Here is a 17,137-nt window from a genome sequence, read left to right as displayed (position 1 = left end):
TGTGTGTGTGTGTGTGTGTGTGTGTGTGTGTGTGTGTGTGTGTGTGTGTGTGAGTGTGTCTGTGTGTGTGTGTGTGTGTGTGTGTGTGTGTGTACATGTGCACATGCTTGTTGTGAGGAAAAGCAAGTAAAATCAGGCACACAGTGTTTGTTCTCATGATGTTTTCTTCCACAAATTAAGGCCTAAAAAGCTCTTAAATCAGAGTATTAAGTCTTAAAGTCTTTGCATACACTGTAAAACATGAATCTCTTCCTCAGTGTTTCTGTCTTGTTTTCCAGCACAAATATCTAAACATCCTTAAATCAAGACACATTTACTGGAGACGCAAATTGAACATATGGAGTCTTGTTTTATTAGAAAGTGATCAAAATTAAAAACAAGAACAAATATCTCAATGAAAACTTGTGTTCCCTTTGAATGTAATTTTTCTGACTCTATTGGCAGATATTTGGTCTTGTTTTAATGATAAACTCACTTCATTTTGATCAGTTTCTCATGAAATAAGTCTTCTTGTTTTAAGTCATTTAGCTCATCGCTCATGTCAAGTAAATGTGTCGTGATTTAAGAATCTTGAGACGTTTGCCCTGGAAAACAAGACAGAAATACTGAGGAAGGAGGATTCACTGCTGTTAAAGCTGATGTCGGTACGAGTGTGTCATTAACTGAATTTTACCGTACATTTCTGCCATATGTACATCAATTTGACACAGCCACCACTGATAAGCTACTACTAAATATATTGTAGAAACTTAATTTTCTGTAAAGCTGCTTTGCAATGATTTGTATTGTGAAAAGCGCTATACAAATAAACTTGAATTGAATTGAGTGTGTATGCACATGCACGTTTAAACATGTAAAATGTGGCAAATGTTTGTTCTCAGGAGTGACAGCTCAGCAACACAAACTGTGGAAAGTGTCCTTTGATTTTGAGCTTCTGTTCAAATGTAGTTCATTCTGTGAGAGAGATTGCCTGATATAAACTTGTGTGTGTGTGTGTGTGTGTGTGTGTGTGTGTTTCTAGATCACGAGATGCATGCGTTCAGCTGATGGTCTCACTGATATGACTGATGAGCTGAACTGTGTGTGTTTCAGCTGTACGACAAGATTAACACCCGCTCGTCGCCGCAGATCAGGAATCCACCCAGTGACGCCGTCCAGAGAGCCAAAGAGGTGCGTAACCAACACAGCACACACTCCTCGAACCTCTCTCAGCTCCAGGAGCGTCTGACGGATGTTCTGTGCAGCGTTTATATCTGTGCTCTCAGAGACTCTTGTCAAACATTACATACATCTGAACATTCACAGTCAGAACCTTCCAGCATTCATTCATGTTTCAAACACAAGGAACGTAGCGAGTGGATGAATGGATCAGAATATGAGGCTTCGTCACGTAACACTCGGTTAATAAGACTAGAGCTTCTTATCTTCAGCTCTGGTTTACATTAATATGTGACCCTGGACCACAAAACCACAAAAACGTCATAAGGGTCAATTTTTAGAAATTGAGATTTATACATGATCTGAAAGTTGAACGAATAAGCTTTCCATTGATGTATGGTTTGTTAGGATCGGACAATATTTGGCTGAGATACAACTATTTGAAAATCTGGAATCTGAGGGTGCAAAAAAATCTAAATATTGAGAAAATCATCTTTAAAGTTGTTCAAATTAAGTTCTTAGCAATGCATATTACTAATCAAAAATTAAGTTTTGATATATTTACGGTAGGAGATTTACAAAATATCTTCATGGAACATGATCTTTACTTAATATCTTAATGATTTTTGGCATAAAAGAGAAATGTATAATTTTGACCCATACAATGTATTGTTGGCTATTGCTACAAATATACCCCAGCGACTTAACACTGCTTTTGTGCTCCAGGGTCACATATGATTACTCATATCATAATTTTTTTTAATATTTATGTGTGTATTTTAAAGATGTTTTTTCTACTGGTAGTGGTGTTCTGTGCTGTGAACCGTGTTTCTCGGCAGGTGTTGGAGATGCTCTCCTGTTATCCTGAGAACATGGAGGCAAAAGAGCTGAAGAGAATCCTGACACAGCCGCATTTCATGGTGAGTCAAAGCTGTCGGACGCAGCGCTCTGTTCACACTCAGACGAAACCAGAGCATGAGGTGTCAGCGAGACGCGACGCCTCCAGATGCAGACGTCTATCAATTTAGCAGACGCTTATGAGAGAATATTATAAAGAATGTCCAGGTCGTATTTCACCTCAAAACCAGTGATATATTTCATTAGGACTGTTTGATATTGTCACATTGTTTTATGAGAATGAAATGTTTATCCTGTAAATTCCTGTTGATGTACTACAGTCATAAAGCTCAAACAAACCATTTTTTAAATTAATACAGGCTTTGTGTGGGTCGTGAAAAGTTTTAATTCATAAATAAAGACCTGAAAAGCTCTTAAATCAAAGCAGAAAGTCTTAAATTCATAAATTCATGGCATTAAATGTTGCATGCACAGCAACAAAATAAATCTCTCCCTCAGTATTTCTGTCTTGTTTTTCAGTTCAAACATCTAAACATCCTTAAATCAAGATACTTTAACTGGAGATTCAAATCGAACACATGAAGCCTTAATTTCTTAGAAATCGATCAAAATGAAGTGAGTCTATGCTTAAAACAAGAACAAATATATGCCAATTGTGAATGAAAACTTAATTTTTCTGACTCCATTGGCAGATATTTGTGTATTTTTCTTATGTATTCGTGAGCAGAGCTTTCCAAGCCTTAATCTATTTATTTTATAACATTAATTAAAAAGTTATTAAGAAGCAGCATAAATTAAGTTCTGTACAACAAATTCTAGCATGATGTATTCTTATTGCAATTGTAAAAGATACAACTTTATTATGTACTTTAACTTTAAATGCAATATTAAATATGGATAGTATTTGTCCACATTACAGCAATGAGAATTTTTTTTTACTTGAAATGTGTTTGATTGTCATGAAAATCATCCCGATTATCTGATACACAGCTTAAACTCACAATTACCTGCTTTAAAATAATAATAACAAAGTATCATAGTTATTAATCCATAGAAATAATCAGTGTGTTGATGATTTCTGAGAATGATTCCTTTATAAATTATTTTTTTACATTATTTATGGTTTTTGATGCTGGTTCCCCTCATAGTCCAGATTGAGAATGTGTTTATAATGTTTGATATTTACAGTAATGTTCATTAGCATTACTTAATTCATTAGGTTTCATGAACTAACAATGAACAAGACTTTTACAGTATGTATTAATGCAGATTAATGTCGTTTAATAAATACAGTGTTGTTCATTGTTCGTTCATGTTTCTTCTTGATGCATTAACTTATGCAAATTTAAAATGTAAAAAATGTGTGTAGAAATATGTAGATGTTACCTGTTATTTTTACACAAAGTAAACAATGTAAAACTTCAACAGTTAAGAAGTAACTTAGTTTGCTTTTAAGTTATTTAACTTTTGCATTAAGGTTTCAAATGGCTTTTGTGACTCTGAAGTGTTAGAAGCTTTTCTCTGCCATGTGGTTTTGTTTTCCGCTCAGATGTGAGATGAGCCAGCTTGTGTTATTACTGTAGTGACCAAATAAACAAACAGTCACACTTCACACACACACACACACACACACACACACAAACTCACACAGGTTTGTTTTTATGGTTTATGGGGACTCTCCATAGGCGTAATGGTTTTTATACTGTACAGACCGTATATTCTATTGCCCTACACCAACCCTACCCCTAAACCTACCCCTCACAGGAAACTTTGTGCTATTTCAGATTTTCAATACACTCCATTCTGTGTGATTTATAAGCATTTTGAAAAGTGGGGACATGGGGTAATGTCCTGAAAAGTCACCTTCTCCTTGTAATACCTATGTTATACCTTTGTCATTATACAAATTTATGTCCTCATTTGTCACAAAAATGCGCACACACACACACTCACGCACTCTCTCACACACACACACACACACACACACACTCTCTCTCACTCACACAGTCACTCACACGTACACGCACACACACACGCACGCACACACGCACACTCACACACACACACACACACACTCACTCTCTCACACACACACTCACTCTCTCACACACACACTCACACACACGCACACTCACACACACACTCTCTCACACACACACACAGACTCCCTCTCTCACACACACACTCTCACACACACTCACATGTGCGCACTCACACACACACACACACTCTCACACACACACACTCACAGACTCTCTCTCACACACACACACACTCTCTCACACTCACACACACATTCACATGTGCGCACTCACACACACACTCTCTCACACTCACACACACACACACTCACACACACACACACACACACACACACACACACACAAACACACAGTAAACCTGTGATAAACTACAGCTGTGGAGTGTGTAATGATTTTTATGCACACACATGTTCCTGTCGCAGTCGTGGCCGTTCATGAATCTGTTATTTTTTATTGATTATGATTTGTGCTCACGCTGTCCGCGCAGATGAAATCTGATCCACAGATGCTAATGAACGGGTTTTGTTCAGAGATGAGTGTTTGACGCTGCAGATGCTGAGTGTGTGGTTCCTGTCGCAGGCGCTGCTGCAGACGCACGATGTCGTGGCTCATGAGGTTTACAGCGACGAGGCGCTGCGAGTGACACCTCCACCCACGTCCCCTTACCTCAACGGAGACTCGCCCGAGAGCGTCAGCGGAGACATGGACCTGGAGAACGTCACGCGTGTGCGCCTGGTGCAGTTCCAGAAGAACACGGACGAGCCCATGGTACCCAATCACACACACACACACTCACACACACGCTCGTGTCATTGCTGTTTCATGAGCGACCAGTGTCAGATATTCTGAAATAAGCTCGTGTTTATACGAGACTCTAACAGAATGATGTGACCAGAAACACTATACAGTATTACTTTCCATGATCAGGGCCAAAATAGACCTTCCAACAAAACGCCAGTGAATGAAACTGATGTTTCCAGCTCTGGAGCTCAAAGTAAATGTTTTATGAGCCGTTTTATTTTATATTGGTCTTATATGACCTTGTTACCACAATTTCTGAAAAACTTTTTTTTTTTTTTTTAATTTTGAGTGGTACATTGTCTTGTGAAAGAGATAATAAAAATAAGAGACAAAAAAAGAAAATTAAAAATTCACAAAAAAATTATACTAAAACAAGAAACGTGTAAAAGCAAATGCGTACATTCTGATTTAATTGATTTCTAGCAACAAACACACTTGTGTGTCACAGTCTAATTCTCTTTTCCTCTGTTTATGGAGTGGAAGATTGTGTGGTAATGGTGTTGCATGCAAAGTGTGCAATAAAACTGAATTATGTCAGATCAGATTGACAAATCTATTACTCTGTCAAGTCACATTTAATTCTGTAATGCTTTATACAACACAGATAGTTTCAAAGCAGCTTCACTGAAGTTAACAGAATTGATGATGCAAAATTTAAGACAAATTCGAATTTTTCTGTAAAACAGCTCTACAGAAAACAATAGTGATATTATTCAGACCTTCAGTGTAGTTCAGATCAATATCTGTGAATTTCATCAGTTAAATTCAGCACTAAGCAGCTGTAGACAGTAGTGTTGCGTGACTTTATTGGATTCGGTTGAGACTGAGATGAGACACTGAAATCCCCTCGTGAGGGACGTTTGTGATGCTCGTGTGATCGCTGTGAGACTGCAGAGATGTGAGAGAGCTGCAGATGGACGTGTGCTGATAACATGGGTGTGATTGTGTGTTGACAGGGCATCACTCTGAAGATGAACGATCTGAACCACTGCATCGTGGCTAGAATCATGCACGGCGGGATGATCCACAGACAGGGTACGGCTGTGTGTGTGATTGACGTGAACACCGGCGTGCGTGTGTGTGTGTGTGAGAGAGAGTGGGTGTGTTTGGTTTCAATTTCTCATTTGTGTTTCTGTGTGTGTGTGTGTGTGTGTGTGTGTGTGTCTCTGTGCTCATGTACGCTGTCATTTCTCAGGGACGCTGCATGTTGGAGACGAGATTCGTGAAATCAACGGCATCAGTGTGGCCAATCAGACGGTGGAGCAGCTCCAGAAGATGCTGGTGTGTTTGTTTGTGTGTGTGTGTGTGTGAGAGAGAGAGAGAGAGAGAGCAGAACAACACTAGTGCTAGAGATCAGGATCTTATCAGAAGCAAAGACTGAGTCACTGTGGTAACTATTCGAGTAAACCCACCAGACCCGTCTAATAACCTCAGAGAGGACTTCACCTGCTCTAGTCCTCCTGTCATAACTACAAACCCAGGTTAATGCACAACTAGTTATCATAACATATTTAATCAGTGACAAAAGCATGTCAACAGAACAGGTATTATAATCAGTGCAATGTGACTTTATCCTCCGGTTTCACAGCTTAAGCCTAGTCCCAGAAAAAAACACATGAAATAAACTTGCACTGATTGATATTAAAATATGTCAGTGCTATTGTTTTGTCCTAATTCAACTTTGGCCCAATCCTGACTCAGTCTAAGCCCTGTCTGTGAAACCAGGCCTTTAACGTTAAATGTGTTGACTAAATACTGAAAGCTCAAGTGACACAAACACGTTTGCTCTGCTTTCTAAATAAAGATATTACACTGACTTCCTTTATATATACAGCTAGTTATAAATACTATAACCATGTCCTAACCCACACATTAACCCTGACAGAAAGCTTGTGCATTCGTACATAAAAAAAAAAAACCTCAATATACTTTATTTTTAAACTGTTTTATAAACGAGCATGTCCCCAAAACGGAGGTTTTGTCAGGTTTAGCTCACTTTTGGTACAAATTTGTCCCCAAAATATGGTCAGGTAGGTGCGCTGCCACTACACACACACACAAACACACACACACACACACACACACACACACACACACACACTCTCATGCGCACACACTCACTCACTCACACACACACACTTTCATGCACACACACACTCACTCACTCACTCACTCACTCACTCACTCTCTCTCACACACACACACTCTCTCTCTCTCTCTCTCTCTCTCTCTCTCTCTCTCTCTCTCTCTCTCTCTCTCTCTCTCTCTCTCTCTCTCTCTCTCTCTCTCTCTCTCTCTCTCTCTCTCTCTCTCTCTCTCTCTCTCTCTCTCTCTCTCTCTCTCTCTCTCTCTCTCTCTCTCTCTCTCTCTCTCTCTCTCTCTCTCTCTCTCTCTCTCTCTCTCTCTCTCTCTCTCTCTCTCTCTCTCTCTCTCTCTCTCTCTCTCTCTCTCTCTCTCTCTCTCTCTCTCTCTCTCTCTCTCTCTCTCTCTCTCTCTCTCTCTCTCTCTCTCTCTCTCTCTCTCTCTCTCTCTCTCTCTCTCTCTCTCTCTCTCTCTCTCTCTCTCTCTCTCTCTCTCTCTCTCTCTCTCTCTCTCTCTCTCTCTCTCTCTCTCTCTCTCTCTCTCTCTCTCTCTCTCTCTCTCTCTCTCTCTCTCTCTCTCTCTCTCTCTCTCTCTCTCACACACACACATGCACACACACACTCTCATGCACACACGCGCAAACACACACACGCGCAAACACACTCATGCACACACATGCACACACATGCACACAGACACGCACACGCACTCACACACTCATGTCTCTGATCTCTGTCAGGCAGTGTGTGATTTTGAGCTCCTGGTTACTGTTTACATCAGCGGTCAGTTATAGTTTGTCACGTGTTTGTGTTTTGTTTTTAAACAGCGGGAGATGCGAGGCAGCATCACCTTCAAAATTGTGCCCAGTTACCGCAGTCAGTCTCTGTCCTGTGATGTAAGTGTTCCTGTCAGAGCGCCACACGCTGGACACTTCTGGAATATCAACACAAAATGTACACATGACATCACATCTTACTCTGTTTTACTGTGGCGTTTCAGAAAGATTCGCCTGAACTGTCCGGACAGTCTCCTGCGAACGGCCACTCCAGCGTCACCAGCTCCATCTTAGTAAGACTCCAGATCCTCTGTGTCAGAATAAACCACAGCACGCGCTCAATGCATTATGGGTGCTGATGAAGATTTAGGCCTTTTCTTGCGTTACTCTGCACAGAAGAGTAACGAGTAATGTCGTAACAGTTTGTGTCCATCAGCCTTTTCAAAACAGAATATTTGTGTTTGAAACTAATAGTTGATGTAGTAATCGAGTGGTTTATAAAGGTAATAATTTCTCTGCAGGATCTGCCATCAACTATCCAGCCCAAAGGAAGACAGGTGAGCGTCTGTGTTGCCGTCATGAGTGTGTGTCTGTGTGTGTCTCTCAGCTGCTCCTCCTGAAGATCTCACCGAGAGACACGTGTGACTGTTGCTTTTCAATTTCAGTCAGATGTTTTCATTCTGAAAAAACGTTGACACACCTGAAGGAAAGCGATCCGTCTCTCACTCGCTTCCCTTCAACAGGCCCAATCTCTGGAGGTTTATTCCCTTTTCTGCCTCTCATATAAGACCTGCGCTCTTATTGGCAGATGAAAGCTTCATAAAAACCAGTGTGGGTATTTAATTTTTTGTCGCTGATGATGGAGAAAAAAACATCACTTTATTGACAGGTGAATTTTTGAATGCATATTTTTGATTGAAAGAGAAGCCTGCATTGGGTGTGAATAGGCCTTTAATGCCCGTCCCATCAGCCTACTGCTTTATGATGCGATTCCTGCGTCGTCCTGCTGTTTCCTGTCCTCGTCAGTCTGTTCTACTGCATGATGTGTGTGTGTGTGATGCTTTCAAACCCTTAGATCTCCAGACCCACAGTCAAGGATAAAATGTTTCGGAAGGTGAGTTTCTCAGATCCAGTAGAGCCGTTGAGCCGGATTCATTTCCCATCAGGCTTTGCTTCTCTAGTTGGTGCTTATAGACTCTCCCAGCATCCCATAGTGATGGTACATGACACTAACCCACCTGCCAATCACATCTGTGTCCGTCCTAGTAGTGTGATTGGCCCCGCCCGTCACAGATGATTGGCTTCTTAGACACGCCCGTGCTGTCCGTCAATGGGGTTTGCTCACATCTGATTGGTTGACTTGTGTGTGTGTGTGTGTGTGTGTGTGTTATATGCAGTTACATAACTAGGGCTGTTCATTTAGTACAATTATAAAAAAATGACAAGGCAAATCTGAATTGAACAGTTGAGTGGTTTTACTGGATATATTGTCTTAATGATAAGAATAATCGTAAGAATAATGATTATGTAATTAATTAATGTAATTTATTCCAAATAAATTTGCAGTCGATGGACAGCCCTAATTATAAGCTTTACTAGTTTCAGTGATGAATCTAATTTTTCTAACGCTCACTCGTGTGTTTCTGCAGATTTACGTTCGAGCGCAGTTCGAGTACGATCCTGCTAAAGACGACCTGATTCCCTGTAAAGAGGCTGGCGTTCGTTTCCGGGTGGGTGACATCATCCAGATCATCAGTAAAGACGATCATAACTGGTGGCAGGGCAAACTGGAGAACACCAAGAACGGCACGGCGGGCCTCATTCCCTCGCCGGAGCTGCAGGAGTGGTGAGAAACACCGATCATAGCTGCACTCGTGTGAGCGAGGCCTGGTCTCATGTGTCTGTGTGTGTGTGTGTGTTTCCCTCGCCGGAGCTGCAGGAGTGGTGAGAAACACAGACCACAGCTGCACTCGTGTGAGCGAGGCCTGGTCTCATGCACGTGTGTGTGTGTGTGTCGTCAGGCGCGTGGCGTGTATAGCGATGGAGAAGACCAAGCAGGAGCAGCAGGCCAGCTGTACATGGTTCGGCAAGAAGAAGAAACAGTACAAAGACAAATACTTAGCCAAACACAACGCAGGTAATGAGCAGCGGACCGTCCATCATGACATCATCAGAATAATCACACTCACACACACACACACACTAACACTCACATACTCACTCACTCACTCACTCTCTCACACACACACACAACCACACACACACACTAACACTCACATACACACACACACACACACACTCTCTCTCTCACACACACACACACACACTCTCTCTCTCTCTCACACACACACACACACACTCTCTCTCTCTCTCACACACACACACACACACTCTCTCTCTCTCTCACACACACACACACACACTCTCTCTCTCTCTCACACACACACACACACACTCTCTCTCTCTCTCACACACACACACACACACTCTCTCTCTCTCTCACACACACACACACACACTCTCTCTCTCTCTCACACACACACACACACACTCTCTCTCTCTCTCACACACACACACACACACTCTCTCTCTCTCTCACACACACACACACACACTCTCTCTCTCTCTCACACACACACACACACACTCTCTCTCTCTCTCACACACACACACACACACTCTCTCTCTCTCTCACACACACACACACACACTCTCTCTCTCTCTCACACACACACACACACACTCTCTCTCTCTCTCACACACACACACACACACTCTCTCTCTCTCTCACACACACACACACACACTCTCTCTCTCTCTCACACACACACACACACACTCTCTCTCTCTCTCACACACACACACACACACTCTCTCTCTCTCTCACACACACACACACACACTCTCTCTCTCTCTCACACACACACACACACACTCTCTCTCTCTCTCACACACACACACACACACTCTCTCTCTCTCTCACACACACACACACACACTCTCTCTCTCTCTCACACACACACACACACTAACACTCACATACACAATAACACTCACATACACACACACTCACACACACTAACACTCACATACACAACACTCACATACACACACTCACTCACACACACACTCTCTCACACACACAGAGACTGACACTCACACACACTAACACTCACATACACAACACTCACATACACACACTCACTCACACACACTCTCTCACACACACACACACACACAGAGACTGTTTTAAATAGAGCTTTTTAATAATCTGAAATGGGTAAGTTACTGACAGAAGATTTATTATACAGTATTTTGTTGAATATTGACTGTAAATCTGGATGTCTGAAGCTGCTGAATTGTGTGTGAATGCGCTGACCTCTCTGTGACCTACTGACATCAGATCAGAGAGACGCTGCCACCTGCTGACACACACTGAGCATCACTGCGCCGGACACACTGCTGCTCACTAAACGACTCGCTTCACTCTTCACTGCACTCAGTTTTGTTGACAACATGTTGTCATCATGTTGTGTTGTGATCGTTTTGTCAAAGTTACGACATTCATTGTGCGATTTGAAGATGCTGTGTTGTGATCCCTTCATTTAAATGATTCATTCAAAGAAGCCAAATTATTTGCAAAACACCACTAATTATATCTTCATATTATAATATATGACTACTCTAACTGAAATGAAGTATTCAGTTATAATACGTAATGTTAAAATCCCATTAAGAGAAGTCAATACCCTCAAAGAGGAAAACTTGTGTCTACAGATTTATTTTTTGAGATGTATTATGTAAATTATTAATATTATATATTATTAATAACAGATTATTCAGACTTTTGTAATGTCACAGGAATGAGGTATAAGATGATATAACAATGTGCCTAAGTGCTGCTTTATATATTCTTAATTGATCTGAATAAAAATGTTATTTTATTAATCATTTTCATTTATGATAATCCCAGGTTTCTATTGTAACAGGTTTTTTTATACACTAAATTCATGGCCATGAGAAAATGTATTGTGGCCTAAAAATATATCATTTTAATAATATAATACACTAATAATTTAAACGTTGTCACAGGAACAACGTTTAATATAATATAATGTAATGTCATATAATATAATATAATATAATATATAGTGTTTTTATGGTAATGCAGGGTTTTTTACTCATTAAATTCGTGGCCACAAGAAAATGCACTATGGCAAAAGATATACATTATTAAGAATCGAATAATATATATTTATAGCAAATTCTTAAAACATTTGAATTATGCCATGGGAACAAGATATAATATAATAATATAATATATTATAATATACATGTAGCCTTGTCTTAATGCTGCACTGTCATTCTTAATTCTAAATAAAATGTTATTTTATTAATGATCTAATCCCAGGTTTCTATGGTGATGCAGGTTTGTTTACTTATTAAAATCATGTTGTTCCTGCATCAGGATCTCAAGACCATGACATCATATCACATCATTTTCCTCAACACAATGATCTCATGGACTCAGTGTCTTGTAGTGTAATGTCATGTGATCACATTCCCATGAGTCCTTGTGCCGTGGCCACAACAAAGCTGAAGCGAAGCGTGGCGTCTGAGATTTCTCTGCTGATTGTGATGTTGTCGTGTAACAGCAGAGTGGTGTGTGTGAGAGTGTGTGTGTGTGAGTGTGTGTGTGTGAGCGCATGGCTCATATGCGTGTGTTCAGCAGCATGCGTGTCGTTCTCTCCAGTGCCGCTCGAGTGTGAGTGAGTGTGTGTCTGTCTGTGTGAGTGTGAGTGTGTGAGTGTGTGTGTGTGAGTGTGTGTGTGTGTCTGTCTGTGTGTGTGTGTGTGTCTGTGTGTGTGTGTGTGTGTCTGTGTGAGTGTGTGTCTGTGTGTGTGTCTGTGTGTGTCTGTGTCTGTGTCTGTGTGAGTGTCTGAGTGTGTGTGTGTCTGTGTGAGTGTGTGTCTGTGTGTGTGTCTGTGTGTGTCTGTGTCTGTGTCTGTGTGAGTGTCTGAGTGTGTGTGTGTCTGTGTGAGTGTGTGTCTGTGTGTGTGTCTGTGTGTGTCTGTGTCTGTGTCTGTGTGAGTGTCTGAGTGTGTGTGTGTCTGTGTGAGTGTGTGTGTGTGTGAGCACATGGCTCATATGTGTGTGTTCAGCAGCATGGTATCGTTCTCTCCAGCGCCGCTTGTGTGTGTGTGTGTGTGTGTGTGTGTGTGTGTGTGTTTGTAATGTGTGTTTAACTGACCCCTGTCCATTTTACACGCTGTCTCCCTTTAATGGCCTCCCGCATGTAAGTAACTAATCATGTCAATCTCCTTTTGCTTAAGTAATGGTTGTTGTGTTTTTATTTATGTTACCCATGTCAAGCAGGCAACTAGTAAAGGAAGTTCAGTGTTTTTGTGAGATCTGTTGTTGAAATTAGTTGATGTGTTTGACAGTGTTGTGTTGCCGTGGAGCTTCAGTCACTTCCTGTGAGGGCTGTAGAACTTCCTCACAGTCACGTCTTATTGAAAAGCACTGATGACTTTGACTGCTGGTGTGGAAGGAGCAGGAGCTCGACTGAAGCTTGAACACACTGCACCACTTCAACATAGCCATGCACTAATAGCTAGATTTAATATTACTTACATATGAACTAATGATGAGTTATGGCAAGTACTAATCAAGAGCTTAAACTACGACACGAGTCATATGAATCCATCTGTGATTAGTACAAGCCATAACTCATCACTAGTTCATATTACAGTAATACTTTCACGACAAACTCGCACAGAAACACGCATCTCATTGCTCTGAGACACATGATAAATCAAACAGTTCTCAAAATATCAGACGTGTTTAATATCGTCCGACTGGATGGAATCAGATTCTGTGTCCATCACACCTTACATGATTTTCTGTGAAATCCAGCAACTCAAATCTGAAGACTGCTCTGTAGATCAGGGCAGGAGTGTTGTAGTGTTAAATTTGTTTGATGATCTGAAACATTAAAGTGTGACAAACATGCAAAAAAAATAAGAACAACACTTTTTCACATCACTGTATATATAATTAAAATAGAACAAATCAACATTTATTATTCTATGAACAATTTCTCTCTCTCTCTCTCCGACAGACACCACCAGACCTCCAAAGAAGGACGAGGAGAACGGCAAGAACTACTTCTTTGTGTCACATGACCAGATGATGCAGGACATCTCCAACAATGATTACCTGGAGTACGGCAGCCACGAGGATGCCATGTACGGCACGCGCCTCGAGACCATCCGCCAGATCCACGAGCAGGGCATGGTGGTCATCCTGGACGTGGAGCCGCAGGTACAGACGCATCCTCTCTCTCTCTCTCTCTCTCTCTCTCTCTCTCTCTCTCTCTCTCTGCCTGTGTGCTTCTGATGCGCTCGTGTTGTTTCCACAGGCGCTGAAGGTTCTGCGGACGGCTGAGTTTGCGCCATATGTCATCTTCATCGCAGCTCCGACTATCACTCCTGCGATGAACGAGGTGAGCGCCGCCGTCTCGTTTATTGCATGCTGCATGTGTTTCTGAGTGTTGATTTGTTTCTTCTCGCGTCTCCGTGTGCTGCTCGCAGCTCCCTAGATGGTGCAGAAAACTGCCTGTAAGTAAAGATGTGAGCCAGCGCAGTCGCTCCGTGACAGCCGCTCCGCCGTAGGGAGGAAATGCAAGGTCTAGTGCCACATTTTTGCAAAAGTCATGAGACACGAGTGCAACGATCAAACTACAGCATGCTTACATAGAAAAACTGTGTAGAAGTAGTGCAATGGAAAGGAAAAACGTGCCATTTTTAGTTTAGTCTTTGACTTAGTCTTAGTCTTTTAAATTAGTTTTAGTCTTAGTCTTGGTGTCAAATGTACTTTATAGTTATCATATTTAGTCAACCTTGTCCTGTTTTGTTTAGTTTTAGTCGACTAAATTAGCATTTTAGAAAACTTTTCGTCACATTTTCATCATGCTGTATAATCATTAAACTGATTAAAAAAAAAATTTTTTTTTTTTTTTGCTCAAAATTATAATCGAAAACATTGTTGTCATTTGAGAAATTAATTTTTTCCATTTCAGGTATTGTACTTTCTCCATTAAGCACAAATGAATACAATGTGAACTTTACAGCAGTCCGCAATAATATTTTGACAAAAAAAATTTTTCTACGAAAATTAAAAGAAATTTTGGTATAGTTTTTCTTTTTTTAAATACATTTTAGTCTCGTCTTTTTTCGTCAACGATATTGCATGTTGATATATTCAAAGTTATTGTTTATTGACCTTATCTCGTCATCGTCTCGTCTTAGTCATGGGAAAAAAGCTAGTCAACGAACATTTTTCATCATACTTTTTGTGTTAATGAAATTAACACTAGTGTGAACGGCCCCTAATACATATTAATACATATTAATCTCGCCAGTTTTTGAGCTTTTGCCTTTTGATGTCAAATAATAATTCATGTTTATTTCAATATGTGATTAGTGCGTCAGAATGCATGCACGCTGATCAGTGTTTTGTGTTTAGATCAAAAACTGTTTATTTCAGCTAGTTGCCAAGGCAACATTTCTCATTTTAATTTAGTTCACTCTCACTCTCACTCTCACTCTCACTCTCTCTCTCTCTCTCTCTCACACACGAGCACTGTTTGCATACACCCCTCTGTTTACAGATGTAGGTTTGCACAAAGGGCACCGCAGCCCAGCGCTCTTCCTCGGGCTGCTCCTCCTCTTCCTCTAGATGTGTGTGTCGAGATCCACCTCCGAGCCTCATGCGCCGTGTAGTGACGTGTTTGTAAATTGTCCTGGATTTGATTTCTTGTGCGGAACGAGGAGGAAAATATCCATTCCTAGATCGACCATTTCAGAAAATGTGCTGTCTTAAGAGTATTATTGTTTTACTCCGAGAAAACCGAGAGGATTTAATTGTGTGTAAATGTTTCAATGTTGCGTAAATTTGCGGTTGAAATGAAGTAGTGTGTGCATAAACAACTGAACAGACTGTGTGAACTCTTCATTTCATATCGCCCTGTGTAAATTCCTCTGCAAGTGAAGAAACTGCTCTTTAGTATGTCTGTCTGTTTGTTTTTTCTATTTCCTTTCATGTGTTGGAAAAAGTAAATTGCTTTTGAAATCAGGTCATGCATGTTGTTTTTATGTCAGTGATGATGATGTCTGTTCTCATCAGGACGAGTCTCTCCAGCGGCTGCAGAAGGAGTCGGAGGCGCTGCAGCACTCTTACACACATTACTTCGACCAGACGATCATCAATAACGAGATCGATGACACCATCCGCCTGCTGGAGGAGGCCATCGATCTGGTGTCTGGCACTGCGCAGTGGGTGCCGGTGTCCTGGGTGTACTAGCCATCTCACACACACACGGACTTTCCAGCCCGGCCACTACCAGTGCGTAGCGTTGTATATATCTATACATATATAAATATCTATAAATATGAATATATAAGTCATAGATATGGTCCTGTACGAATAACGAGGGGGGTTGATGACTTTTTATACGGTTTTCTTTTTAAACGTACGAGACGGCGTCTCAGAGCAATAACTCTTCATTTCATATCGCCCTGTGTAAATTCCTCTGCAAGTGAAGAAACTGCTCTTTAGTATGTCTGTCTGTTTGTTTTTTCTATTTCGTTGGAAAAGTTGGAAAAAGTAAATTGCTTTTGAAATCAGGTCATGCATGTTGTTTTTATGTCAGTGATGATGATGATGATGATGATGATGGTTCCTCCAGCAGATGGCGCTGTTTCAATATTCAGGAGCACGAGCGCTTCTAAATTTAGCCACTTACATCCCTAACCCCTAATAAAGGCAGTGACCTGGTAAATGCTTTATAGTATTCATATTAAACAGAGACAGAGTTCGGCTGGTTTTATTAGCGCAACATGAACCAATTTAATTTGATTATCTCTCAAGCCAAAAGAAAAAAAACTCCTACAAAGCTGAAGTTCTCATTTGAGCACGTGATCTGACACGACGGTGACGTCATTGTCTTCCGGGTGTTTGGCGCGCTGTCGCCTCCTGCTGGAACAACAACAACAAGAACAACAGTGCCTTCCACACAGTTACCGACTGATCCAACCTCTGATAAATATATTCACACAGAACCTTGTGTGTGTGTGTGATGTCTCAGTTGTGCTGTCTAGGTAGGTAACACTAGGTTCTGAGACGCAGCCGTAGACATTTAAACATGAAACGGGCCGGTGCGGGACATCGAGTCGCTACAGAACAACTAAACATCCGCCGAGCGATAAAACCATCCCTCTGCTGCCCGTTAACCGGGTTAGTCGATGCGGGTGTAGTTAGTGGTGTGACGGACTGAGTCTGGACGGGTGTCGTGTGTGTGTGTGTGTGTGTGTGTGTGTGTGTGTGTGTGTGTGTGTGTGTGTGTGTGTGTGGGGGGGGG

The 17,137-nt window shown here is 41.2% G+C and overlaps 2 protein-coding genes across 2 annotated transcripts in view; both read left to right on the top strand.

The window, feature by feature from the left end:
• The window catches only part of LOC107663433 (peripheral plasma membrane protein CASK-like), a 57,026-nt gene extending 40,758 nt beyond the window's left edge, over nt 1-16,268 (top strand). Inside the window, exons 13-25 of the mRNA XM_016453669.1 lie at nt 1,093-1,170; nt 1,998-2,078; nt 4,638-4,826; nt 5,816-5,894; nt 6,055-6,140; nt 7,768-7,836; nt 7,941-8,009; nt 8,238-8,273; nt 9,366-9,562; nt 9,738-9,954; nt 13,819-14,040; nt 14,138-14,221; nt 15,904-16,268. Of these exons, the coding sequence (XP_016309155.1) occupies nt 1,093-1,170; nt 1,998-2,078; nt 4,638-4,826; nt 5,816-5,894; nt 6,055-6,140; nt 7,768-7,836; nt 7,941-8,009; nt 8,238-8,273; nt 9,366-9,562; nt 9,738-9,954; nt 13,819-14,040; nt 14,138-14,221; nt 15,904-16,080 (1,584 nt within the window). The 3' untranslated portion in view covers nt 16,081-16,268. The remainder of the gene's footprint in view (nt 1-1,092; nt 1,171-1,997; nt 2,079-4,637; nt 4,827-5,815; nt 5,895-6,054; nt 6,141-7,767; nt 7,837-7,940; nt 8,010-8,237; nt 8,274-9,365; nt 9,563-9,737; nt 9,955-13,818; nt 14,041-14,137; nt 14,222-15,903) is intronic.
• Nucleotides 16,269-16,385: 117 nt separating this feature from the next.
• The window catches only part of LOC107663438 (probable ubiquitin carboxyl-terminal hydrolase FAF-X), a 31,458-nt gene continuing 30,706 nt past the window's right edge, over nt 16,386-17,137 (top strand). The window contains exon 1 of the mRNA XM_016453676.1: nt 16,386-16,877. The gene's annotated coding sequence lies outside the window, so the exon portion shown is untranslated. The remainder of the gene's footprint in view (nt 16,878-17,137) is intronic.

This window comes from Sinocyclocheilus anshuiensis, unplaced genomic scaffold, assembly GCF_001515605.1.
Source record: "Sinocyclocheilus anshuiensis isolate Anshui unplaced genomic scaffold, SAMN03320099.WGS_v1.1 scaffold2051, whole genome shotgun sequence".
NCBI classification, from domain to species: domain Eukaryota; kingdom Metazoa; phylum Chordata; class Actinopteri; order Cypriniformes; family Cyprinidae; genus Sinocyclocheilus; species Sinocyclocheilus anshuiensis.
The sequence above is the reverse complement of the archived record's forward strand: the minus strand, read 5'-3'. Positions and strand labels throughout refer to the sequence as shown.